Raw genomic sequence first — 27,792 nt, 5'->3', positions numbered from 1 at the left:
CTTTAGACCAGGCTGGAAAAACCTGACTCTAGATAAACATTCCAGATAATGAAATCCAGGGAATTATGCTTTTGGGGGGAAAATATGAATTTGGGGATTTTTTATCCTACCTCCTTATGGTGCCCATTGTATTGCAAAATGAATAAAAGAACAAAGATCTTAAGGGATCTATTAGACATTGTGCATCATTTTTATATGTGTCTATATGTATGTGGTATGTATGCATGTATGTAATTCATCCTGACCCCATTTGGGGTTTTCTGACATAGATAATTGGAGTACTTTGCCATTTTGTCCTCCAGCTCATTTTTATAGGTAAGGGAACTTATCCCCTTGCTCTTCCCCTTCAAATGTGATATCTGCAAAGAACTCAAAAATTCATTTGAGTACTTATGAAGTATGCAGAGTATGAAACTTATTGTACTAAAAAAAATTAAACAAAACTCCTGGATGCTAATATGTGAAATGTTCATTGAGAGGGATGGCCATTGATTGAATCTGGTTAGGGAATTTTGATTACTTGCCCCTCTCCTTTATCTAAGCAAGAAATTTTTTCTTGCTCCTTGAAGGCACTGCCTGCCATATTTTTACTACCTCTACTGATCAGCCTCCTTATCCAATAGGCAGTCTTCTTATTCCCTGCTTTTTATTTTAATTTGATCTCCCTAATTCATAAAATGAATTCAACCTGTAGCCTTGGTTGTGTCAATATTTGGATAACACTAGAAATAAGAAGAGATAGAACTGGTAAGGAATAAAGTGCTTGGCTTATCAAGGAAGCAGGTCTCCAATGGGGAGAGAAATGGACTTCTGCCTCAAACTTACCAACCTCATGGGGCTGGCAAAGCTTTCTCAAGAGTTTCAAGGTTGTAAGAAAAAGGAACAAAGAACAGAAAGGGTGATTTAGAATTCAAATCTAAATTCCCTATAGACAGCCTAAATATAAATAGTGTTCTTTAGGAATTCCAATAGTCAAAGACAAGAATCAGAGTAGAGGGGTAGAGTCCCTGGATCTCTCACCTCTCCAATGGGATGACTCTCCATTTAAGCCACAGGTAGGAATTTTACCTTGATCTTGTGTACAAAATTCTACATTAGTTCAATGTTCTACATGAAATAACCATTGATTGTATATCACAATTAGGCTTGATGGAAATATTTAGGGCATCAGAGTCCAAGTCACATTCTCATTCTACCACTTTTTGGTTCTGGGAAGCACTTCACCAAGTACCTTACATTGGTTTTATATTCTGTATGTATATATTCTGTGTGAACTCCTAGGTATAAATTAGAATGCAAGTTCCTTGAGGGAAGGATGATTTCACCTTTGTCTTTGAATTCCCAGAGTTTAATGAATCATCTCAATTCTTAATAAATTCTAATAACTTGTGAAGTTTGGACCCAGAAAAGAGATAAAAGGAGACAATTTTTTTTACTCCTTTAAAGAGATGGGGGGAAAAGAGGAAGGGGGGAGAAACATTGCATATGATGTCAGATTTTTTAATGTATTCTTACTGGATTTTTTTCCTCTTTTCCACATCTCTTTTTTTCTTTTTAATCTTTAAGACTTTTTTTATAAAGTAGGTTCCTTGGAAGGTTCTTAGGGAAGGAATGAGAAAGAATAGGATTACCAAGGAAATTTTAGGCAATATAAAAACAAACATATCAATAAAACTGTTTTAAAATAGTTGCTGATTGGTCTTGAAAAATCATTTTATTCTCTTCTTAGTCTTAGTGTGTTTTTTTATTTCTAAAATTTCAATGTCAAATTAAATAATATTCAAATTCTTTCTAGTTCTAAATTCTATGAGAAAAGTACAAGGACACAGATACAAAAACTTGGTTTTGCATCTTGATTTTGTGGCATGCTAACTGCAACATTTTAAGCAAGACTCCATTTTTTTCAGTAAAATGGGAATAACTTATGTGGCTATCAAATCGAGGAATATATTTAATCACTGCCTTTCCAAAAAAGAAAATAAAACTATTTTTAAAGCTAATACCAAACATACACACCTGTGGAATGTCATTTCATAATTATATTACCAATACATCATAATCAAACCAAATGATAATCATGAATCTCCAGCAAGACACTGTTCAATATGCTGTCCTATAGCAGCTGAGTAGCTAGATGGTGTAGTGGATAGAGTACTAGGACTGGAGTCAGAAAGACACATCTCTATGAGTTCAAACCTGCCTTCAGACACTTACTAGTTGTGACTGTGGGGGAAGTCACTTAATTCTATGTCACTGTCCTCATCTGTAAAATGAGTTCGGAAAGGAAATGGAAAAGCATTCCAATGTCTGCCAAGAAACTCCCAAGTGGGGTCACAAAGAGTTAGACGTGACTGAAATAGCTGAATAAAAATACTTCTCCAACTAAGTGACTCAGAGCTCTGGGTCTAAAGGAAGGCTTATCTTCCTGAGTTCAAATTGAGCCTTAAAACAACAGCTGTGTGACCCTGGGGAAGTCACTTAAAGCAGCTTGCCTAAGTTTCCTCATCTATAAAATGAGTGGAGAAGGAAATGGCAAGACTAAAAAGAAAAGCTCAAAAGGGGTTCATCTAGAATCAGACATGAATCAAAAACTTCATCAATTACTGATCCTTAATGTTTTGCCTAGCTGACTCAGTAGGATGCTGGTAAATATTTAACAGCTAGCTCTCTAAAAAAGAAAAGATCCACTTATGATAGGACATCCATTTAAGTTTGATCTACATTATTAACATTTTCTCCATTTTGTCTTTTTACAAAGACAATCAGCAAAATAATAAATCAACAAAACAATAAATTTGTAGTGGTAGATGATTTCCAAGTTGTAAATACTCATAATGAAAACTTAACAGCTCTCTCATTGATTCAAGCTGACTCCAGTGTACCCCTTCATAGATTAATGTGTTCCTGCAGCAAATCAACAGTTTTGGATGGTTTATACTTATGTAAGATGCAATGTGGCCTCATGGAATGAGGTCTTTGTTCTAGTCCTGTCTTTGACTTATGCTGGTATGAAACCCTGAGGAAGTAAGTCACTCTGCATTTTGGAATACTGTCATCTCTTGAAGACTCTGAGTTAGTAAAACAGTGACTAATTTGTTTCAGTAGAGGGAGTTCTCTTATTAAGAGTCATAGGAATTAAATCTCGGGTCTGGCACCCTTCCCCCCCAAAAAATGCCCATATAAATGTAATGGGTCGGGAAATCTTGAGTTAAAAATTCCTTCCTCAAACACTTACTAACTAGGCAACTCTGGACAAGTTCTTAACCCAAGTAACTCTTTAAGGGTGTCCACCCTTTGAAACTTTAGTCTCCAAGCTAGTTGCCTCTAACATATCTTTCTCAAAGTGCAAGGAGAAGAATGTATGGACAGAAAGTTAACTTTCCCAGTCTCTAAATTATACTCTTTCCAAACAACTCCCTCACTTGTTGAGGATCATGAGACTTAGAGAAGGTCAAAAGTAGTTTCTCATGAGGAAGAGACTGGGAACATCATCTTATGAAAAAATTGGGGGAAATGCCATCACCCTTGTCATTACCAGTGCTAATAATACATTTTAATGCCTCCAGAATCTGTAATTTCATCAGCACAGGTCTATTCTGCATGCCTTATTGTATGTTTTCATGAATTGCTTTAAAATTGGTGCTCGTTCACCTGATTGCCAACTCCCTAGCAATGAGCATCTCTGCATTTATCTAAACTGTTCTTTTGCCAGAAGGCAAATGGCACAGTCTGTCTTTAAGCCTCTATGAGAATCCCTTCTAGCTTGGTAGTACCTGTCAGAGCATTCATGCTGCTGGCATGATAATAGCAACAGTAACTCATATTCATATAACACTTTAAGGTCTGCAAAGCACTTTCCTCACAATTATTCTGTAAGGTAAGAAGTACAAGTGTTATTCTCATTTTATAAATTCAGAGACAACTCCAAAAGACTAAATGAATTAGTTGCCCAAGGATTTGATGCCAGCAAGTGACAGAGCCAAGAATTGAATTCAACTCTACTAATTCCAGTTATAATGGACTTTCTGTCACAATTCAAACCTATCTTGGAAATATTGTGGGTTCTGTTGTAGACCACTGCACTAAAGCAAGTCACATGCATTTTTTTGGTTTCCCAGAACATATAAATGTTATGTGTATATTATTCTGTAGTTTACTAAGCGTGTGATAGTATCATGTCTAAAATAACCAATGTTCATTTTTAATTAAAATATTTTGTTGCTAAAAATACTAGCCACCATCTGAGTCTTTAGTGAGTCTAACTTTTTTTTTATCCCTGCTGGTTGAGGGTCTTGTCTCCATGTTGATGGGTGCTGAATGATCAGGGTGGTGATTGCTGAAGGTTGGGATGACAGTGGCAATTTCTTAAAATAAGACAACAATGAAGTTTGTTGTGTTGTTTAACTCTTCCTTTCACTTGAGGTCATTAATTGACCTAATTTCAAAATTGTTGTGTCTCAAGGAAGTCAGAGAATAAGGAAAGACAGGAGAATGACTGATCAATGGAGCAGTCAGAAATACTTGCAATCTTTATTTTTTGCCATCTTAAATGAGAACAGTCTATGGTCTTCCAAAACAATTACTATAATAACATCAAAGATCATTGATCACAGATCACCCTAATACATATATATATATATACATATACATACACACATACACACACACACACACACACACATACACACACACACACACACACATATATATATATATGTTTGAAATATTGTGCAAATTTCTAAAATGTGACATGGAAATACATTATGAGCATAGGTTTTGGCCAAATTGCTCAAATAGACTTTCCCAGCACAGGGTTGCCATGAACTTTAATTTGTGAAAAACCCAATATCTATGAAGGGCAATAAAATAGCTATATGCTATTTTCATAGTAAGACTTTCAAAGGAATAATCTGGATTCCTGTTCACAATAGGCATCAGGAGCTAACATTTCTACAGTTCTTTGGAGTACAAAGCATTTTCCTCATAACAACTCTGTAAAGTAGGGATGTCAAGTAGCATTTTCATCATCTTTCAGAGATGAGGGAACTCAGACTTAGATATATTCAGTGTTTTGCTCAAGGGAGACTATTAAGAAACAGATTAAACAGAGAAGTGATAAGAGCACTGGTTAAAGCTATCTAGAACTTGGTCTGACTCTTAGCTCTGCCACAAACAACCTCTGTGACCTTTCCCTCTGGGCCTCAGTTTCCTTATAAGAGATTTGGGCTAGACGACTTCTAAGTTCCCTTCAACCTCAAAATCTATATAAGACAAGTCTGCTGTGTACTTCCCCATCCTGTGGATTTAGCCAGTGAAAGAGCTAAATCTTTTTTCTCCAATAAGCCTGAGACCTATGGATCATGTTCTAGCTATCATAATTTATCAGAAGATATCTAAGAGGTAGTGTCAGTAAAAAAGAGAAAAATACAAACCCTGAAACTTAGCAGCTTCGTTTAATTCAAAGAGTAAAATATAATCTTATAAAAACCAGGCTCCAGAGCCTGGCTGTGTATTTATCACGTGTTATTATCCTGCTGTCTTAGGAGACACACCATAGATTTTCACATGAGACTAGATTTTTTTTTTTCTAAATCTTGTACTGTGTCCAAGATACTTTTGAATCATTGCCTGGAACTTTGTAAACTTGTTAAAACTTAGCCTCATCTTTTTTCTCGAATCTTGTTTTCTTAAGGTCCACAAGGAGTTGCTACTGGAAAGAATTTACCAGCTAAAGGCTCAGGAAGACAAACTTGGAGAATATGTAACTTCTGTACAGCTCCACAAGGTGACAAAGAAATGGAAAACTCGGGAGATTTATACAACTCTCAGCACGGTCCAGGGGCTACTGCTGGAAGAATTGAGCACATCAGAAACCATGACAAAATCAGCCTGTACTCAGATCCTAGAGTCACACAGTCCTGTAAGTAATGAAACTGAAAGTAATCACTGTATAAGCCCCTCTGACTATTATTAGTGGACTTCTCAGATTTTGAGGGAGCAATTAGATTATGTCAATCAATCAATCAATTTCTATCACTGAGCAGCCCCAATTCAACAAGGTTTCGAACATCCACTAGTACCATTGGGAAACACAGTTTTCATTATACATCACCCTAGCAGTATAGAATCCTTTCACTTTGCCATTATTCCCTCCTGCCCCCCCTCCAAATAGTTAATAAGGCGAACTTTGAGAAAGTTTGGACTATTTTTATTCATACCCATTAAATATCTAGAAAGATATGATCTAGAATTTCACATCAGAAGCTTATTATGCTTCATAAACTAACAGATAACAAATCACTGTTTTACATTTATTTATATAAGCCAAAATATCTTTAAAAATTCTAACAAAAATAAACTATACTGGAAAAAAAAGAATGTTATTACTAACAAAAGTTCTGCCCTCAATTATCTGGATATAACATTGATTAGAGCTAGGTTGCATAGCAGATAGAGCGCCTGATCTGGAGTTAGGAAGATCTTAGTTCAAATCCAGCCTTAGACATTTCCTAGTTATGTGACCTTGAGCAAGTCACTTCACCCTGTTTGCTTCAATTTCCTCATCTTCAAATTAGCTAGAGGACTGTTCCAGTATCTGTCAAGAATACCCTAATGGACCTGAGGCAGCAAATACCATCTGTATCCAGAGAAAGAATTGTGGAGTTTAAACAAAAACCAAAGTCTATTACCTTCAATTTCTTTTTTTGTTTTTAGGTTTTTGCAAGGCAAATGGGGTTAAATGGCTTGCCCAAGGCCACACAGCTAGGTAATTATTAAGTGTCTGAGGCCAGATTTGAACTCAGGTACTACTGACTCCAGGGCTGGTGCTTTATCCACTGCACCACCCAGCCATCCTATTACCTTCAATTAAAAAAAAAGTATCCTATGTATTACCAAAAAACAAAAAAGCATACCCTAATGAGGTGAAGAGTTAAACATAACTGAAATGGATGAACAATAACAACATTGTTTCATCTATAGATAATTGATGCTACCGCCTTGAATGTTCATAATAATCTTCAAATAATGTTCAGTGAAATGCTTTCAAAATAAAAATTTTATGCAAACAGGATATTATCCTATTTGTTATAGAAGTGATCCCAATAATATTTTCAGTGAATCTTTAAGAAGCTTAAATCCCAACACTTGGATTCAATTACAAAATGGAAGAATTTTGTCCTTTATAAGAGTCAACAAAATGTTAATTATAAAAGAGCAAGGCAACAACTTGTCCAAAGATGGTTGCTATATCAACTCTATAATAACAATAATAATAACTCTATAATGACATTTTAAAACTTATACAAAACACTTGCTAGAAAACTGGCCAACTCTGCCCTCTATGCCAACACTAATTGGTGTTGCACTAAGAAAATCACTAAAAATTCCTCTGAAAAAATTCAAAATGTACATTTCCACATAATCACTTCAAAGTAAAGGTAGCCATAGTCAATAATAGAAAACAATGATGCAACATATGGGTCAGAAGAAATGAAAGTACCAGAGGAATGTGGAACACAAATAAGTGTTGTTCCTTAATATGAAAAATATTTTCTTTCAGAAGAGAATTGAAGGTAAGGTACCAGCTTAAAATGGCAAATATTTAACAGTCTCACAAAAAAAATGAAATTGATACTATCCTAACAGAAAGAAAATAATTGATTGCCAATGCAAAAGTCATTTCTGAGTCAGCTGACTTTCTATGGTCAGATCATTGATTTATAGACAAATATCAAATTCACCATAAAAACTGAAAGAAAATGATAAAGGGGAGATAAACAACACCTGAAGACATTACAGCAATTCTAACATAGACTAATAAAAAAGTAATTGATGCTAAAAATAGTAAAATTAAAAAATAAAAAGACAGTGAAATGGGAAGTTTAACAGGCTATATCTAGAGCAGTTGACAAAATGTAGTGGTGAGAAGAGGCCAGAATCTGAATTAACCCTCAAACTTTTGAACTCATCCAAGCTGAGAAACATGACAGTCAAGGGTACCATCCTTTTAAAATATAGACTCACTTGCAAATCATTGCAGAAGAAGTTGGTGGAAGATTATGATCTTGCCAAATAAAGATAGTAGAGAAGAAAATGAATAAACTCAATCATATTGAATGGAAACTGGAAAGAGAATTTCAAATAAACAAAAAAAGGGACAAATCGTTTAGTATCCTCATAAGAGCTGACAGAGAGGTTTTCCCCTTTTTAATCCATCCTCACAGAGCTATAACAATATGATTTTTCCTAAAGCACAGATCTGACCATGCTATTTCTATAAACCCTTTTGTTTGACATTTAAGTCCTTCAGAACAATGTGGCTCCATCACCCATTTTTGGGCTGTAGTCTCTCTAGCCCGTCCTAATTGCCTTCTTGGTCTTCTTCCCAACTCATCCTTTCTATCACCTATAACTGCCCCTTTGCACAGACTATTTGTTGCTCATGAATGGAGTGAATTCTCTTCACACTTCTCCCTCTTAGAATCCCTCCAAGTGTAGCCCAAGTAGTATCGTCTACTTGAAACCTTTCTTGACCTGTCTTCCCATTATTACTACCCTTTTCTAACGTAATTATCTTGTATTGCTATATACACACAAACAGACAGGTACACACACACACACACACACACACACACACACACACACACACACAGACATACCCACACATACATTCACTCCTCTAATAGAGTCTAAGAACTTTAAGGCTTAAGGCTTTTCTGTTTTTTATCCCTAGTACTGAACAGAATACTTAACAAAGACTACTTTATAAATGTTTGTTGGCTGATTGATACGCCTATTCTTAATAGCTGGCAATGAAATTAAAACATCTGATCCCAATACCTCAGTCACCTGTGTTCCATATGAGAAAGGGTCTTGAAGAAAGTGAAATTAGGAAGAGTAAATTAACCAGACTAAATATCCAAAGATCAGAAGAACTGTACTATAGATAACCCAATTTTGAAAGCATTGGGAAATTGAGTTATAATATATTCAAATAAGGAGAAGATACTGAATAGTTGGGATAAATCAGATAAGGCATTTGGTAAATCTTTTATCAACATGGCTACTATCTTAAAGTTCTTGGTAGTTGACAACAATATGAGAAGGAAGTAAACTTTTGAATTTTTTTTTCCTCTGGCAGAGCATATCTGAAAAGTAACAAATTGACTAAAAGGTGCAAATAATAGAATATTTCACTGAGCATATTACTTTGTGATTTTTAAAGATATATATTTGACTAGGTATAAGAACTACTACACTGATATAAGATTATGTGATAGATATGACTACAGAAATAACTGTGTTACATAGCCCGTTGACCATTGATATCACTGGAGGTCATAAAACAGTAAAAGGTATGATTGCTAAAATATGATTGCCCTGTGGGATATTCTCTATATTTCATAAGAGGAATTCTGTGTAGAGAGGAAAGTTCTCCAAATGCTTCTGTTTGTGGAGGAGAATCCACAGTGTGTGGATCATAGACTTAAGGTTCATAGATTTAGGGATGGAAGGGACTTCAGAGACCATCAGATCAAACCTCTGCATTTTACTAGTGAGATGCTGAATAATTTCCTAGTTCCCAGAATATTTGGGGGTTTTCTCAAGACTTTTTAAGATTAACTTAGCAGCTCATATTAGAGAGAACTGATAACAAAGATAAAGAAGACCTAACATCAGGGGGGTGATGCCATGGCATCATGGAGTGGATTTGAGTGAGGAGGTGCTGTGTTAAGTCACCAGCCACATTTTCTCCTCCAGAGTCATCTGGGTCCAGTGACTAGATATAACTGGAGATGGTTCTAGATGGGAGGCAATCAGAGTGAAATGACTTGCCCAAAATTACACTTACTTAGTGTCAAGTGTTGGAGAGAACTAATGCATGAACAAATGTCTGTTACCCAGACTGTGATAGGCATCTCAATTGACTTAATCATCAATCAATATTTTCAAACACCCATTATATGCCAGTAACTGTGTTAGACACTGGAGACACAGGTGCAAAAATGTATTAAAATGTACATATATGTATGTGTGTATTAATAGATATATAAATGGTTTATTAATATGAAATGATATAGATTAATAAAGGCAAGCACAATGATATGTATATAGAGATATAAATATACATACATAAAAACACACTAAGTAGTTAAATACAAGGTACTATGTGAGAGAAGACACTAGCGGTTGAATAGATCAGGAAAAGCTTTTTTAAAGATGATACTTAAGCTATCTTCAAAGAAAAGAGAGACCCTATGATAAAGATATTTAAAAAAAAAGTATATTCTGGGCAACTGCCAGGGAAAAGGCACAAAGATAGGATTAGGGAGTGACATGAGTAAGAGAGAAGAGGAACAGTTTGACTGCATTTTAGAGGATGAGAAGATCATTCATTTTTGCCAGATAGTGCAGATGTGAATGTGGTGGGTCTGAAAATGAAATAGGGTGGGGCAGCTAGGTTGCCTAGTGTATAGAGCACCCACCCTGAAGTCAAGAGGACCTGCAGGAAATCCCTACCACTCTCCCTCCCCTTTTATTTTCAGTAACCTTTTGGTTCCTTTATTCTTATGTACTTAAATGCATGTGTGTGTGTGTACATGCATATTTGTGGTCTATTTGGAGGCAATTGGGGATAAAAGTAACTTATCTAGAATGATGTGGCTAGTTTCTGAGGCCAGAACTGAATTGAGTCCTCCTGACTCCAGGACAGATGCCATGGACTCTTTTAGCAATCTTGTGAAACCTATGGATCCCTTCAGAATAACATTTTAAGTATACAGAATAAAAGACAAAGAATTATTTTAAAAATCAATTATATTAAACTGTAGGTAGTGGGGTGGATAGAGTAGGAAGAACAGAAAGAAATAAAGTGATTATGAGGACTATGATTGATGCATATCTTCAAGGAATGGCATAAAAGATCTCATCTGAAAACCATATAATTAAATTATGTACTATCAATGGTATTAGACACTCTGTACACAATGATTTGCATTAACTGGTACATGGGATTTATTGGAGGAAAATGTTTTTGAAAGCTTCAAATTATATAAGAAAGTTATTAAAGCTCCTTGCAAATCATGAAGGAAAGGATTATTACTTTCATTCTTGGCAAGGGCTTCAACCCAGATCTTCCAATTCCCAGTTACTACTCCATACAGAATATTGAAGTTCTATGCCAGAAGTCAATAGTTAACAAATATTCAATAATTCAATAAGTTTTTATTAAGTGATAAGGACACTAATACCAATAGAAGGAGAATTACTTGACAATCAGACTACAATATTGGGCTTGGACTTGCAGCTGATCTTGAATTGCTTGGATTTTTTAAAGTAATTTGTTAGCATAACACATGCATTTTCAAATTTGTTTTAAACCTTATTTAAGAAATATTTTAAATGTCATATTTACAGTATGTGCACAACAGATGACACTTAATAAGCCCTGAATTAGATGCAGCTGATACTCATCAAACAGTCATTTAGTATTAAAGCAAACTTAAAGGACTGGATTTTATTTAATTTTACAATCAGTTTTCAGCTCCAAGGAATATCATCTTTTGTGGCCCACATAAGAATTTAATCTTACTTTTGGAAAGAATATTGAACTTGGTGTCAGTAAGATGGATTTGATTTAGCAGCTGTGTGACTTTGGGAAAAATCCCTTCAACCTCCCTTGACCTCGGGTTCCTCATCTATAAAGTGAAGGGGCTCTCTTGAGTTATCTTCCAGTTGCTAATTCTATGAGACTGTGATTATTCAACTTGTAGGCTTTGGACAGAGTCTGGTTCTTAGCAGGTGTTTAATTGATGCTTCTTGTTCTATTCCTTTAGGAAAATAGCAATGTATAGTGGAAAGAATATTTAATTTGAAATCTGGAGCCTTGGTTTTGAATTCTAGCCATGTCACATATCTAAACTATGAAACTTCTGTCAAGTTATTTTCCCCCTCTTTATTAGCCAGTTTTCTCATCTTGAAAAGGAGATAGAAATATTTCTGATATCAACCTCATGGGATTATTTTATCATAGAGCTCAAGGAACTAAATGTCTGAAGCAAATCACAAACTGTATATGAATATCAATTGCTATTATTCTGCTGTTATTTTTAGAATAGTGAATATAAATATAAAATAAATATAAATAGTGAATATAAAGTGAATCATGGAAGACTACAGTCTCCAGAACATTACTGAATGTTATTCAGAGGACAGTGGAGAAGCACATTATAGATATGACCAGGCTATGATCCATGACAAATAAGGATCTATGAGGAACACTTGGAGAAAAGATGCTTTTTGACAATAGCAAGGGGTAACCATTAAGCAGCTGGGTGTTCCACTGAATTTTCTAGAAGAATCAGGGAAGACTTGTAGTTTGTTGGTTGGACTCCTGTAAGAACACAGACCCAAGCTGCAAAGGATGAAGTCATGGTTTGGTCGCAAACAGAATTGCCAAAGGGAACATCCATATTGATGAGATCACAGATTCATTTGAATATTAAGAATAATCAAAAGATAGAATGGAACACTGAATTAGGAGTCTTAAGACTCTATTACAAATCCTGGCCCAGCTCTTTGCTACTTTGTGACCTCAGATAAATTACCAGAAGGTGATTTCAACTTCCTTAGGTTTAAAATGAGATGGTAGAATTAATGAGAAGCAAGTTGTTCTCAAGCGTTTTGTATAGGAGAACTCCTTTTTATGATCCAACTATTTCATACACCTAACAACTCGTTCATGCTAATGATTGCTCCCGTCATGTAGAGTGATTGAGGAAATACATAACAATAAAATTTGGTGATACTATGGACTCATGGATTTCCACTCACATTAACTCTGCATCCCCTCACTCTTCAATGAACTTGGGGCCTAGTAGAATAAATTATCCTTAAGATTATTCTTGGCTCTAAAGCTACCCTTCCTAACATTTTTGTCAGTTCAGAATTAATTTTTTGGGGGTGCATCTTATTTTTTATTAAGTATAATAACTTTTTATTATAAGAAAAGGGTTTCAAATATTTAATATTTGGGGAGGCACTAGGATTTTGCTTAAAGTATATTCTCCAAAGAATTTGGATGACCACGCAGATGGAAATAATAGTGAATGTCAGTAGAAGAGACATATTATTAATGACATATTTAAACTGTTTTTTTTCTTAAGCATCTGTATTGCCTACATTCAAGATTTAAAGTCCTTGGACACATGTTCTACTTTACCATGAGGCATGTAATTTGTTTTCCAATTCAAAAAAGTGAAAACTTTATATAATAACTACTATATGAAACAAAGCAAGGAAGGCTGCCAGAGTGCATAGAATATTAGACTTGAATTCAAGAAAATGAGTTCAAGTCCTGTCTCTTCTACTTACTATCTGTGTGGTTATAAGAAAGTCATGCTGTTTTAATTTTAAAAATAAAATTTTGTTCTCTTTATATAGATTTTAATTAAAGCAGAAATAATTTACTCTTTAGCATATTATATATGTGTGTGTGTGTGTGTGTGTGTATCTGTATGAAGAAATAAAATCATTTTTAAACGTCCAGGATATAAGGAAAGGCTCTCTTGTGATTGAATGTTCCTTCTTAGAGAAAATAGTCTTAAGAAAACTCCCAAAGACACAAAGTTATAGATTTTCAAATTGCATCAGAGAAGGTCCTCACACTAACATAATCACAGGTCCTTGATGAAAGCATAAAACACCTTCTTAGATGCTGAAAATGACCTATCTCACATTAGTTCAGATCTATCATTTTAAACATAAAGAAGTTGAAATTCAGAAAGGGTCAAGTAATTTGTCTTAGGTCCCACAGATAGCAAAGAACTGAGCTAGGATTTGAACCCAGGTCTTAAGCTCCAAATTCAGTGCTCCACTGCATCTTTTGATCATTTTCAAATGCTCAAAAGCATCAGTGAGCTCATCAATATGGATGTTCCCTCCAGTGATTTTGCTTAAAACCAATCCATGACTATTAATCCTTTGCAACTTGGGGCCATGTTCTTATAGGAGTCCCTGGAAATAAAGAGCTTACTATCTAACAAAGGAGATAAAAACACAAGAAATATTGTACAAGATAGATTTTTGAAATCATTTTTTATACTTAGATAAAATGGTGTTGGTGCAACATATGATAATAATAATAATAATTAACATTAATATAGCAACTGATATATGTTAGGGACTGTGCTAAATACTTTATAAACCTTGTTTTATTTGATCCTCTCAGAAATAGCTGTCATTATTATCCCCATTTTTTACAGAAAAAATGGTGACAAATAGAGGTTAAATGACTTGCCCACCTACTGTATGAATCTCAATTTGACCTCAGATCTTCCTGACTCCAGGTCCAGCTCTTTATCTGTGATGCCAGCTAGCTGCTTCTCAAACAAAATGCTCTGGAGAAAACTTTCAGGAAGCCTAGGAAATTTTTAGCTAGACAGGTCAGGGAAGGCTTCATGGGGAATTCAGCACAAGAGCTGGATCTTAAAGGAAAAGGATTCCCAAAGGCAGAGAAGATGGCAGCATATATTCTAGGCACATATGTGGAATAGTCTGCACAAATGCCAGAAGGTATATGAGAGCACCACAGGATTGGGGAAAAGCTTAGGAAAGTCAGTTGACTAAAATAGAAATTAAATGAAGAGGAATAAGAGGAATTCAAGTTGGCAAGGAAGGAACTACCAATTAGACCTGTTACTACCTTTATAAATTAATTGCTCTCATATTCTGGTAATCAGTGTATCTTCTTTTTAATTCATCTAACTACAGCAGGTAAAGACCTGCAGTACATTTTTTTCCTGCTCAAAAATAATTTTATTTAATTTTTTCCACTAAAGAATATATTTTATTTTGTTTCCTTCCACTGAGAATTTTTTTTTCACTGAAAATTAGAGGGGGGGAAATGTCTTAACAAGAGGTATGAGTAGGTTTCTGTTATTAACTGGGTGACCTTGGAAAATTACCTAAAGCTTTCTGAGGCTCAATATTCTCATCTATAAAAGAAGGATAATAATGCTTTCTGCAATAATTAAATATTTGACCCTACTGTCAATGGACTTGGATCTCCATTGCTGCATATTGACTGAGAAACCTACATATTAACATTATCCATGTTGCATTGTATTTTTATTTATTTTGTTGAACATTTCCTAATTACTTTTTAATCTTGTTGGGACAGCACTCAGGTATTTTTTGGAGACTTGGCAGGTTTGATATTATTTGACAGATAAGGAAAATAAGACCCAGAGAGTGACTCATCTAAGATCATTGAACTAATGCATTGGAAATCAGGGTATATCTTCCAGGATTCTGACTGTGAATATAGTGTTGTTGCTAGTTCACATCCTGCTGTCTCTCACAGAGAAGACTTGTAAATTCAAAATACAAGAAGTAACAAACCATCCCTTTCACTTTAGGGCCTTTCTATGCAGCCACCTGTAGATAACAGAGAGCAAACACTCTCTTTCCCTTTCCTATACCATGAAACTGGTTTTTGACCAAAATGGCCTCTAACACAGCTGGTGGTGCTAACATTTCACAACAGCATATTCTGACAAAACTTAATTTGGAACAGTCTACCCACGTGCTACTCAAGGATCCATTAGTGGTAGTTTTCTCCCTTAAGTCTCATTGGAGATTGAACCTAGCAGACTAACTTGGGGTCTGTAATGATTAAATATTTACAAAACATTTTTCTTCATCACTATCCTATAAGGTCAGTGACTTGAGAATTTCAGGATTGATAGGATTTAGAGCTAGAAGGGATTTTGTAGTCCATTTAGATCAATTGCCTAATTTACAAATGAGGAAACTGAGACCCAGAAGGGTCATTTGCTATATAAGCAATTATTTCTTACATAAATAGTAGGTTGCAAAACTAGGATTCAAACTCAGTGGTCTTGCACTCAGCCTTGATTATTAGCTACAGTAACTTGTGAGGTAGGTGATATTATCATCCCCATTTTACAGATGGGGACTCTGAGGTTCAGGTCATAGGATTATAAGAGCACAAAGGCCATTTTACTGATGAATCTACTGAGGTTCATGTCATTCAAGTGACTTGCTCAGAGTTACTCAGCTGATAAGTGTCTGGGATGTATCTGACCCACATTTTCCTGACTCAAATCCCACACTCTGTTGAACTTTGTTGCTTTTTCATTTATATACAAACTTAAGATTTACAAATAATTTTCCACATTGTCCCTGTTAGGTGGAAAATAACAATGTTCTTATTTATTAATGGGTAAATTGAGGCTCAGAGGGATTGAGTAAATTTATTCAAAAGACAAACTCAGATACAGTAGGCCTGGGACTTTATTCTTGGTCTTCTTATTTCTATCCCTAAAGTCCTTCCCATCTTCTGGCATCACCACATCTCTGAACCTTCCATATAAGGGCTTAACAGTTGATAAGGGCATATTTCAGGAATGGATATTGATGTCAAGGAATCTTGTGAAACACAACAACTAATATTTCTTTCTCCAAAGGGTTAGGGAGGGCATATGACATCTGGCAAGTGACTACTCATTGCATTTGAATTACTGAATCTTTCAGAGTTCCTTCATGTTGGCTTATATAATAAATAGAAATGGAGAATTCTCTTTACAACCATCTGGTCCCTCTCAAGAGATTGCCCAACAAAAGGAATTAAATTATGATACAATTTCCCCAAAAAAAGCATTTAAACACTTCTGTGTAGTAAATTTGGCCTCAGCAGTTTAAACTGAGACTACATATTCCTGGAGATTGAGGCCATCCTCTTCTTTTTTTCTCTCCCATTAGCATGAATATTGTGTTAGAAACCCTTCTGGCACCATTTTAGGACCATTAAAAATTTCACCTTAGCTATGAGTTATTTAGCTAGCTGGTACAATAGATAAAGTGCTGAACTTGAAGTCAGAAAGCTTCATCTTCCTGAGTTCAAATCTGGCTTAAGAAATTTCCTAGCTATGTGATCCTGAGAAAGTCACTTCACTCTGTCTCAGTTTCCTCATCTGAAAAATGAGCTGGAAAAGGAAATGGCAAAACACCGTGGTATCTTTCCAAAGAAAACCCTAACCAAAGTCACTGAAGAATGATTGAACAGTGAACCTAAGATATTGAAAAGACCTATTTGAATAATGACTTGTGAAATTTTTAGATATTGTCCCTAAATATGGATCTTGATAATGATGAGACTGATGCATATTTTTAATAGTGCTTTAGACATACAAAGTGCTTTAGAGATACAAAATGCTTTCTAGTCATTATTTCATTTGAGCCTCATAACAACTGTGCAAAGTAAGATATATAGTGTAGTCTCATAATTCCCATTTTAAACCTGAAGAAACCAGAGCTCAAAGAATTTCAATTCCATATTCATTTTAAGTGACATCTCAAAGAGCTTACATTGATACAAAGTAATTAGACACATACACCAATATTTATCATTTAAGGCAGACTCTGAAAAGCACAAATGAATGAGCCAGAGGGGGTGTGACTAATTTTAGGATGTGGAAAGATTCCATTCAGTTAGACTATGAGCTCCTTGAAAATGGCAAATCGTGTCATGTCTTTCTTTTATCTATGATACCTAACACAGTGTCTGGCACATGGTAAATACTTGAAAAATGAGCGGTTATTTAATACCTATTGTGTTCCTTGTACCAAGCCAGAGATAAGAGTAAAAACTAAAATAAAATGAAAAATAATGCTTTCTTAATGAAAGTTATACTCTATTGATGGGACCATGTTGTATTTTTTTTAAAAAGTCACATATGACATGTGTATGAGATAATTAAAAAAAGTCACTTGACTTCCTAAATCATGTGGCATTGGACACAGGGGAACAGTTTAATCATCAGAAGTTGACTTTGCAAGGTTAGGTATAGTAAACAAAGACAGGGATGGGAAAGGGCGAGAAAAAAAATGGTGGTGCTTGTGAGTAGTCCAATTTTATTAGAATAAATAATGTGAAGGAGAAAAAGTGATAAACTTTAAATATAAGTTGGAACCAAATTATAGAAGACCTTGAATTCTAGGATGAGAAATGTTTTACGAAGGTTGCACAGCTAATAAATGACAGAAATGGAATTCAAACCTAAATACTATTTCCATCAGTTTATGCCTCTCTGAAAGATTACAGAATTAGAAGCCTAGAAGCACATATTCTAGTCCTATTTCTGCCTCTAATTGTGTGGCATTGAGCAAGTTACTGCCACTGTCTTGGCCTCAGTTTCCTATCTGTAAAATAGCTTAGTAACCTCCAAGATTTCTTATGGCTCTACAAATCATTATCATTTTCTGTTGTTCAGTCATGACTAACTCTTCATGTACACATTTGGGGTTCTCCTGACAAAGTTACAGGACTGGTTTGCCATTTCCTTCTCCAGTTCATTTTACAGATGAGAAAACTGAAGCAAAGTTAAGTGACTTGTACAGGGTCATCCAGCTAGTAAGTTTCTGAGCTCAGGAGAGATTTAAATCCGGAAGATTTAAACTCAGGAAGATGAGGCTACCTGAATCCAGTGCTCTATCCACTGAGTCATTGCTATGAATCTATTAAGGATCTTAGGACCTTTTACAATTAACTATAATAAAAATACAATGTCTTAGGATTCTAGACATAACAAATCCACAGATATTTTCATCTTCCTCCAAATAACCAGACCAATTACTCATCCCAGCAAGTAAATCAGGATTTACTTGTGCTTAGGACACATTTTTTTTCACTTGCTGCTCCTGTTCAATAACCAAAGGCTTCAAGTGCTATACACCCTCAGAAAAGAAAATCGTATCCCCTGGGCTGATTCAGTGCCTTTCTCCTCTGTGTGACTTGCTGTAGGAGATTGAAGAACTTGATAGGAAACTGGAATATGAATTGGTGCACAGAGAGACTGTACTGCAGCAGCGAGCCATCATGGACAGACAGCAGTGGATTTCTGAAGGACTTGGCCTTTTGAGTCAAACTGGTGAAATGAATTCAGAAAGGCAGATTTCTTCTGTGCTGTGGCAGGCCCTGACAAAATCTCAGAAAGTACTAGAGCTTCATAATCAAAGGTAAGACTATGGCAAGGCAGCTTTGAGAGATACTGGGAAGTGACATTAGAGATGTCCTAAAATAGTGGTTTGTCTTTTGGGACAGTGATCTAGTCTTGTTTTGAGTGAGAGGTTGGGCTAGTTTGTCTATAAGATCCCTATCAATTATAAAAGTCCTTTAGAATGTTTTTGAGTTTTGTTAATAAACAGCAGACTTGATAGAAAAGCTTGATATTTCCAATCCTTACAACTCTTGAGTCAATGATGGGAATAGGGACTATGTATTTAGTTAAGTTCAATGAATGAACATTTCCATTAAACCCTACAATGTTTGAGGCTCTTGTAGATCCAAAGACATATAACCCACTTTTGAAGATTACTTTGTGAAGTTCCTTTTCCTTTTGTCTTCCCCTGGGCTTATATCTAAAAGGTGATGTCAATTAGAACTTTAACTTTTCCTCCTTGACCTTGAGATAAGCATTCTATTTAACATAAAGTTATTTTTATTCAGTTTAAGGGAAGAGCAGCAGAATAGTGTTGTGCTTGAAGACTTGCTGGAGAACATTGAGATGGATACATTTTTGACCCTTTATAACCAGGTAAATATATACATTTCCCCTTCAAAGTGGAAAGTTCACAGATAATTCTCAGTTGTTCAATGGTATTAAAAAAAAAAGAGCTGGAACAAATGTTTACCCTGAGAAAAGTTTGAAAATTAATGTCTGCAAAATTCCTATTTTGGAACCCCAAACCTGTTTATTGGTTCCAGGCATGTTACTTTCACTTCATCCAACATTTACCAAGCAACTTCAATGGGCAGGTTCTGTCCCAGGTTCTGAGCACACATGCACAAAAGATAGGCCCCTGTCCTCAAAGAAAGACCAACATTCTCTTGCGGGTTGACAAGATTTGGCACAGAAAAGTCCACATGAAGTAAAGCTAAATAATTTTAAGAACAAAGAGAAAACTACAACTTAAGATATTAGAAAAAAGGCTCATGGAAATGACCTTTGATTTTGTGCTTTGGAAGATTAGGGATTTTAGAAGACCAGGTCAATTCTCTTCTAGAAACAGATACTTTCTTACAATTGCTGAAGAGAATACATCCAATTTGGATGGTCTATTTATTTATCTCTCTCTCTCTCTCTCTCTCTCTCTCTCCCTATATATATATATATATATATATATATATATACATATATATGCATATATATGTATATATATATAATATTATAGTAGAATTACATTACATCAAATGACTAATTTAATCAGAGGTGAATCTGACCTGCGATTTCATTAGCATTCAAATGGATTCAAATTGACAAAATAAAATATTTAATAACAAAATTTAAATGTTTTATTTTTACAAAAGTCCTTTTATCTTTACTTTTATTTTATTATATTTTGATGGCTTTTTTTACATTTCAACTATCTCTCAATAGCCTTCAATCTTAAACTCTCGATAGATAGATAGATAGATAGATAGATAGATAATATAGATAAATAGATATGCATATGTGTGAATGGCTGTCTGTGATGTGGAACATCACTATCCAATCTAGCAACAAATATAGATAGAATATCACATTCCACACAACCTGACTTTCATCCTAGAAACTTTAGAACACAGAACATAGAATGTTAGAAGTGGTATGATCTTTATGATATAGAACATAGAATGGTAGGTTTACAAGGGACCTTAGAATATAAAAATGCTGAACTGGACTGTTTCTAAGAATGTAGACTATTAAAGCAAGAAGACCATAGTGCAGTAGTCTCAATAGTAGGACCATGATCTGATGCCAAGGCATTATTGAGGCTTGAACCCAAGGGATATGTGATCAACCAGTCAGAGCATGCAAAGATGTAGGAATATCTTACCCTCCCAGTGATAGTCAGTGGGGTCATACAATAGCCAATCATACAAGGACATCTACCCTTACCCTCTAAAATTTCTTCTCTCTCTACTCCTCCCTTTCCAGTGCAAGATAAATAGATATAGATCATATCTATCTATCTATCTATCTATCTATCTATCTATCTATCTATCTATCTATCTATCTACCAACCACCCTCCACCTCTTTCAACTTTGTTGACAAGTACACACAACAACAGGAACACAGTTGCCATTGGTAAAATTGCATGCCCTTTTAGCATACCCATCCTCACTACCCTTCCCATTCCATTAACTCATGGCTACAGCATATTCCCTTTGGAGTATGAACTTTGTGCTTTGGGCAATGACTGGCAAGATACCTACTCCCCCTCCTGGTTTTTTATTTTGGTTGGCACAGCCTGAATCTCATAACATGAACAGATATGGATGGGTTGAGCTAGATCTCAGATGTCATCTTTCCCTCTAAACCACTCTACTTCTACACTGTTCCTGCTCCTGCCAAAGATACTAGCATCCTTCCAATCACATAGAACTTCATGACTTTAGCATCATCTTTGACTCCTCATTTTCTCTCACCTCCCATATCCAGATACTTGCCAAATTTTATCATTTCTACTTCCATTTCTCTCCCATCTGTCCCTTCTTTTCTCACATAGTCACCATTCTACTTCAGGCCCTCATTATTTCTCACATGGACTATTACAATAGCTTCTTAATTGGTCTTGCTCCCTTGTTTCACTCCCTCTCCAATTAATTCTTCACACAGCTGCCGAAGTATTTCTCCTAAAGCCTCGGTCTTCGTATGTGTCACTCCCCTACTCATTAAAGTCCTCTGACTCCCAATTGACTCTAAAATAGATTATTAATTCATGTTTATCTCATCCTTTTAAAAGGGATATCTTTGTGTAAGTTTTATCATGTAAATAGCTATTAAGACATTAGCAATTGGGAAAGCAAGGGAATAAAACAATTAGTTATTGAGCTGACTCTGTGATAGGTACCATGCTGAACATTTTTATAAATGTGATCTCATCTTCCCTTCACAACAACCCTGAGAAGTTACTTTTGTTATTCCCATCTTAACCAAAAGGAAAATGAGGCGGTCAAAGGTTAAGTGACTTGCTCAAAATAACATGATTAGCAAGTGTAGGAGGTCACATTTCAATTCAGGTGCTAACTGAAAAGTGTTCAATGATTAAGTGGCAAAAAAATGAGACTAGAACCCAGAACCTAGTTCTCCTGTTTCATTTCCATAAAATAAATATCACTTTAAATGATGTTTTCTCTTGATCCTTCAGTAGTTTCTTTTTTAAATTATTTCTTATCCTATAATGGAATCTGATATTGCCCAGGTGGTTTATGATGTGAGGAACAGGCAATGCTACTTATGTTCTTGGAGTAGGAGAAATGTTACATAAATTCTAAGAAAAATAAATTTGATAAAACTCAAATGATCAGAACTTTTTTGGATTATTGTTACTTTATGAAATATAGATGGTATTAAAATATAGATGTAGATCCAAAGACATAAAACCCACTTTTGAAGATTACTTTGTGAAGTTCCTTTTCCTTTTGTCTTCCCCTGGGCTTATATCTAAAAGGTGATGTCAATTAGAACTTTAACTTTTCCTCCTTGACCTTGAGATAAACATTCTATTTAACATAAAGTTATTTTTATTCACATTATTTTATTCACATACTGTGAAAATTAAAATTTACCTTTGAGAACATCTTTTCTAGTACTACTGCTTTATTTTTAATTTTAAAAAATGATTTTCTTTCACTCTCACCACTCCCCAATATTAGGGGAGAAGAAAAGAAAAGCTCTTATAATAAATATACAAAAAAATATAATTTATTCTTTATCCTAAGTCTATCTCCTCTCAGTCAGGAGATGAGGAGCATGTTTCATCGTTGATCTTCTGAAATCATTGTTGGTCCTTGCTTTGAACAGAGTTCTTAGGTCTTTTAAAAATAGTCTATTTTTACAATATTGTATAAATAGTTCTTCTTGAACTACTTACTTTACTCTGCATCAGGTTATACGAATCTTCTTAGACTTTACTAACATTGTCCTTTTCAGCATTTCTTACAACAGTTACATCTGTCAGAATTTGTTCATCTATTCCTGACTTGATAGGTCCCATCTTAGTTTCATGATCTTTACTATAAAAAAGCTTCTGTATATATTTTCATACATGTGCCCTTTGTCATTTTCTTTGATCTCTTTTTAGCATATTACTACATACATGGTAAAAATAACCCTTTGGACATAGTTTCAAATTGCTTTCCAAAATTTCTGAACCAATTCAGCTCTACCAACAATGCTTTCACATGGTTGTTTTCCTGTAGTCCCTCAGATAATTAATACTTTTATTGTACAGGTGAGGAAATTGAGACCCAGAAAAGGAAAATCATTTGCACATATAGTGACAGAGAAAAATAGGATAAACAGTATTGGAATGGTAATGATACCTTGAACTTATATACCATTCATTGCACATTATTTTTCAAAATCTTATTAGAAATGTTTTTAAACAATCAACTTCTATTTAATATTTATATTTATATAACTACAGACGCAACTCAATATTTTACATTCACAGTAATTATTTAGTGATAACTTATGTTAATGGTTATATGGTTAATGGTATAATGACATTGATAACTTGTGTAAGCATAATTCTTCTTTTCACTTTGGTGAATCGCCTCTTCCTTAAGGATCTAAGAATGGCTCTTGTCTTTCCTCCTAGCTCTACTATCTGTCTAGTGTGATTTAAATTTAAATCAATTCCATTCAATGAACATTTATTAAGTTCCTAGTAGGACCACATAAGACATCTAGATGTTGCAATGGATGGGGTACCAGGTCTGAAGTCTTTTATTTATTTATTTAGGAAGTTTTTGCAGGATAATGAGGCTAAGTGACTTGCCCAAAGTCATGCAGCTAGGTAATTATTAACTGTCTGAGGCTAGATTAAACTCAGGTCCTCCTGACTCTAGGGTTGGTGCCTTATCCACTGTACCATCTAGTTGCCCTGAAGTCTTATCATTCATCCCATGACTTTAGGTACTTACTAGTTGTGTGCCCTTGGGCAAGTCATTTAATGCCTTTTACCTCAGTTTCCTCATCTGTAAAACAAGCTGGAGAAGGAAATAGAAAACCTCTCTGGTATCTTTTCCAAGAAAACTCTAAATGGGGTCATAAAGTGTCATACATGACTGAAATTATTGAACAACAAAGGCATACAAATGATGATGATAATAATAATAATGATAATAATAATTCTATTAACTGTTAATATTATTATTATAAATACACTTCTACCATCCTATTATCTCTTTTTTTGTTCCTTAAGCAGGGAGGCTTCAGTTATATCATTGTCTCCCATCAATTCAATTACTATCTCTATGCAAATGAGTCTCAAATCAATATATTCAGGCTTTGTCACTCCTTTGTCCTACATGCTTGATATTGTTACCTGGCTGTCCTTGAAATATCTCCAATTCAACATTTTCATAAAGAAACACTACCTTTCCTGCAATACACCCCCCTCAGAATTCCATCATTCTTAGTCATGCAAGTTTCTCCACTTTCTTTCCTTTTGCACACACACACACACACCCTCCTCTATCCAGTTCATTGTCAATACTTGCTAGTTTTAACTTAACCCCATCTGTCATTCATTTCCTTTTCTCCATTCACATAGACTGTCATCCTACTTCCCCTAACCTTGAGCATTATCATAGTTGCTTAGTTTCTATGGTGTAAGGCTCTCTCCTCTCTAAAGTGCTATATTAATATTCTCATATTCACATGAAATCATAGACCTCAACGATTGTTCTTGTTCTCTTTGAGAACAAGAACTAGCTTCTGCCTTTCCTTATAAGTCTTAGAAAATACTAGTTGACTGACTTATCTACCCCCAAATCATCAATAGCTCCCTATTTTTATGAGGGTAAAATTCAGTCTCCTCAACATAATATTCAAATCCTGTACAACCTGACTCCCAACTTCATTTCCAGATTTATTTCCTATAACTATTTTGTGTACACTCTATATTTATCTAAATTGGCCTGTTAGTCCTTAAATTTGGTGGTCCATCTTTCATCTTTCTGTCTTTGAACAGGTTCTCCTCTATTCCTGGAATACCTTCCCTCTCACCTTACCTCTTAAATTGTCTAACTTCATTCAAGAATATGATGATGGACTTCCTCCTATATGAAGCCTTTTTTTTCTGAGCTACCCCATTATTAATACTTGCTTTCTTGAAATTGCTTTGTAAGTCCTTATCTATGAATGTGTCAGAAATTACCAGGAAATTATAAGCTCTTTTAGGACAGGGATCATTTCATTTTTTGTCCTATATATAGAATCTAGCATAGATTCAGAATATTGCTGAATGAATTTATGGTCTTTACATATTTCCAACATTATTTCACTTGGTCATCTTGAGAACTCTGTGATGTAGATTATAGAAGTATGATTATCCTCATTTTTATAGGTTTTTTAAAAAAAATGATGCTAATTGAGGGGAAGTGATTTGGTTAAGGCCACAGAGCAAGTTAGAAGGTCAAGGCTGTAACCCTGGTGTCTCGCCTCTTAATATATTTAGGATTGCTCAGATGCCTGTTGGAAATTCTAAGGATGGATAGCCATTGCAGCTCAACCTAAACAAAATGCTGTTCAGAAATGGAATGAGCTGCCTCTAAGAGGAATGACTTTTTTATAACTGTAGGTGATAGAGCAGAGGCTTCACATGTTAAGGTTTTTATAAAGAGGTGGTTCTGGGAGTAAATGTCCCCTGACATTCCTTCTAACTTTATCTATGAAAAATTGTAAATTCCTGACTTAAAAATTTTATTACATCCTTGCTAGCAATAAGGAGAGCCCTCAGAGCATGAACCATGTACTATATTAATTTTTTGGGAACACTCTATATTCATCCAAATTTGCCTATTAGTTATTGGCATTCCATCTCCCATTTTTACATCTTTAGATGACTGAAGTTTTTCTGTTTTGACATTCTATGGCTCTATCTTTAATGGGGGGAGGAAGCTAGCATGATATAGTAGTAAAACAAAACAAAACAACCCTTTGCTAGGTGTCAGATGTCTCTGTCATTCTGGAAATGCCTTTCCTCCTTACCTTTACCTTGTTGACCCATTACAGAAACCTACTGAGGAGCATGACTCATAAATATGGATTTTTGTTTTGGAGGAATACAAGATCGATTCCTTTTCATTTATTTCCTTCTCCCCTTTTCTTTGGGTCTCAGACTAACCTCTATAATAGTGATTAGGAGCATGGAAACCTTAATTACCACAAAATAATTAAAATTATTTAAAAATTAAAAATGAATAATAAAATATAATTAAAAATAATTAAAAGTTTATTTTCACATCTGATAAAAAAACTGATCCAAGATCAAATAGAGTTCAGAAAATTCTTCATTTCACGATTATTGTGTTAATCAGTCCCCAGACAGTCTTTTCAGAATAGGAATAAATTAATCAATGATTACTGAATTGGGGCTACATATAAGAAATCTTATGTAGTTTGTTTTAGTGAACATTTTGATTTTATAGTCTCATTCTCTGTGTGTTTCTGTCTCTGTGTCTCTTTCTCTGTCTCTGTGTCTTTCTGTCCCTGTCTGTCTCTTATCTCTCTGTTTCCATCTCTGACACTATCTCTCTCTGTCTCTGTCTCTGTCTCTTTCTCTGTCTCTTTCTATTTCTGGCTCTCTGTCTCTGTGTCGCTGCCTCTCTCTGACTTTGTCTATCTCTGTCTCTCTGTTTCTGTTAATCTGTCTGTCTGTCTCTCTTTTTCTCTTTCTTTCTGTATTGATACTCATAACTGTAATAAAACTATTCTCCTATCTTCAATACATTCTCTGAACTTCTGTCAGCTCCATTTTCTTGAAACAGTATTGTGTTTTGTGGTCCTCTAGAATAAAGATTGTATATTTATTATTATTTTAAAAGCAAACTACATGTATATGTCATTTTAAAATTATTTAATATCTGTAACATCACTTTATAATAATAATTACTGATTTATCATGCTTCACACATTGCAAAGCACTTCTAAATTTATTATCACCAACAATCCTGTTAAGGAACATAGTGTATAGGGCATTAAACTCACTGTACTGGAATTGAAACTCTATTAATTACCCATCTGGTTTTGAACAAATTGCAATCTCTGGGCCTCAATTATTTCCTATGTAACACAAGATGATCTTTAGGAATTCTTCTAGGTGGTATGATAGGTGGTATGAGTGTTATTAACACCATTTTGCAGATAGAAAAGTGGAGACTTAGAAAGTTGTGTGATTTTACTAAGACATCTTGATTAATAGATAACAGATGCTGAGTCCTGAACCCAGGTTTTCTGACACCTAGCAAAGGGTTGTTTTGTTTTGTTTTACTACTATATCATGCTAGCTTCCTCCCCCCCATTAAAGATAGAGCCATAGAATGTCAAAACAGAAAAACTTCAGTCATCTAGATGAACCTGTTTATTTCACAGATGAGGAAATTAGGCTTGTGTGAGGTGTCAGAAGATAGGAGCGACAGAACTGGGACAAGAGCTCCAGTCTCCTTCATCCTACATCAGAGCTCTTTCCACCACCACTGTGTCTTGTTTCTCAGTGTAATGGTGTTCCCCTTAGACGATGCAATGCTTTGTACTTTTACCAAAGTTTTCTTTCACATATTATCTCTACTGATCTTTGCAATATCCCATGAGGTAGATTTCACAGGTTTTAGCCTTTTAATTTGTTAGACTATTTCCATCTCAATTAAACTCCTTTGAAAGTTAGATTATCAAAATACCATCAATTAAATCCTGCCTCTGCTATTTATTTGGCCA

At 34.9% G+C, this 27,792-nt stretch overlaps 1 protein-coding gene across 1 annotated transcript in view; it reads left to right on the top strand.

The window, feature by feature from the left end:
• Nucleotides 1-27,792, top strand: part of EVC2 (EvC ciliary complex subunit 2) — a 205,009-nt gene that overhangs the window by 160,271 nt on the left and 16,946 nt on the right. The window contains exons 15-17 of the mRNA XM_074231593.1: nt 5,693-5,920; nt 18,827-19,041; nt 19,532-19,619. Coding sequence (XP_074087694.1) covers nt 5,693-5,920; nt 18,827-19,041; nt 19,532-19,619 — 531 coding nt within the window. The remainder of the gene's footprint in view (nt 1-5,692; nt 5,921-18,826; nt 19,042-19,531; nt 19,620-27,792) is intronic.

This window comes from Macrotis lagotis, chromosome 3, assembly GCF_037893015.1.
Source record: "Macrotis lagotis isolate mMagLag1 chromosome 3, bilby.v1.9.chrom.fasta, whole genome shotgun sequence".
Taxonomy (NCBI): Eukaryota; Metazoa; Chordata; class Mammalia; order Peramelemorphia; family Peramelidae; genus Macrotis; species Macrotis lagotis.
Note: the sequence above shows the minus strand (reverse complement) of the source record. Positions and strands in the feature narration are given on the sequence as shown.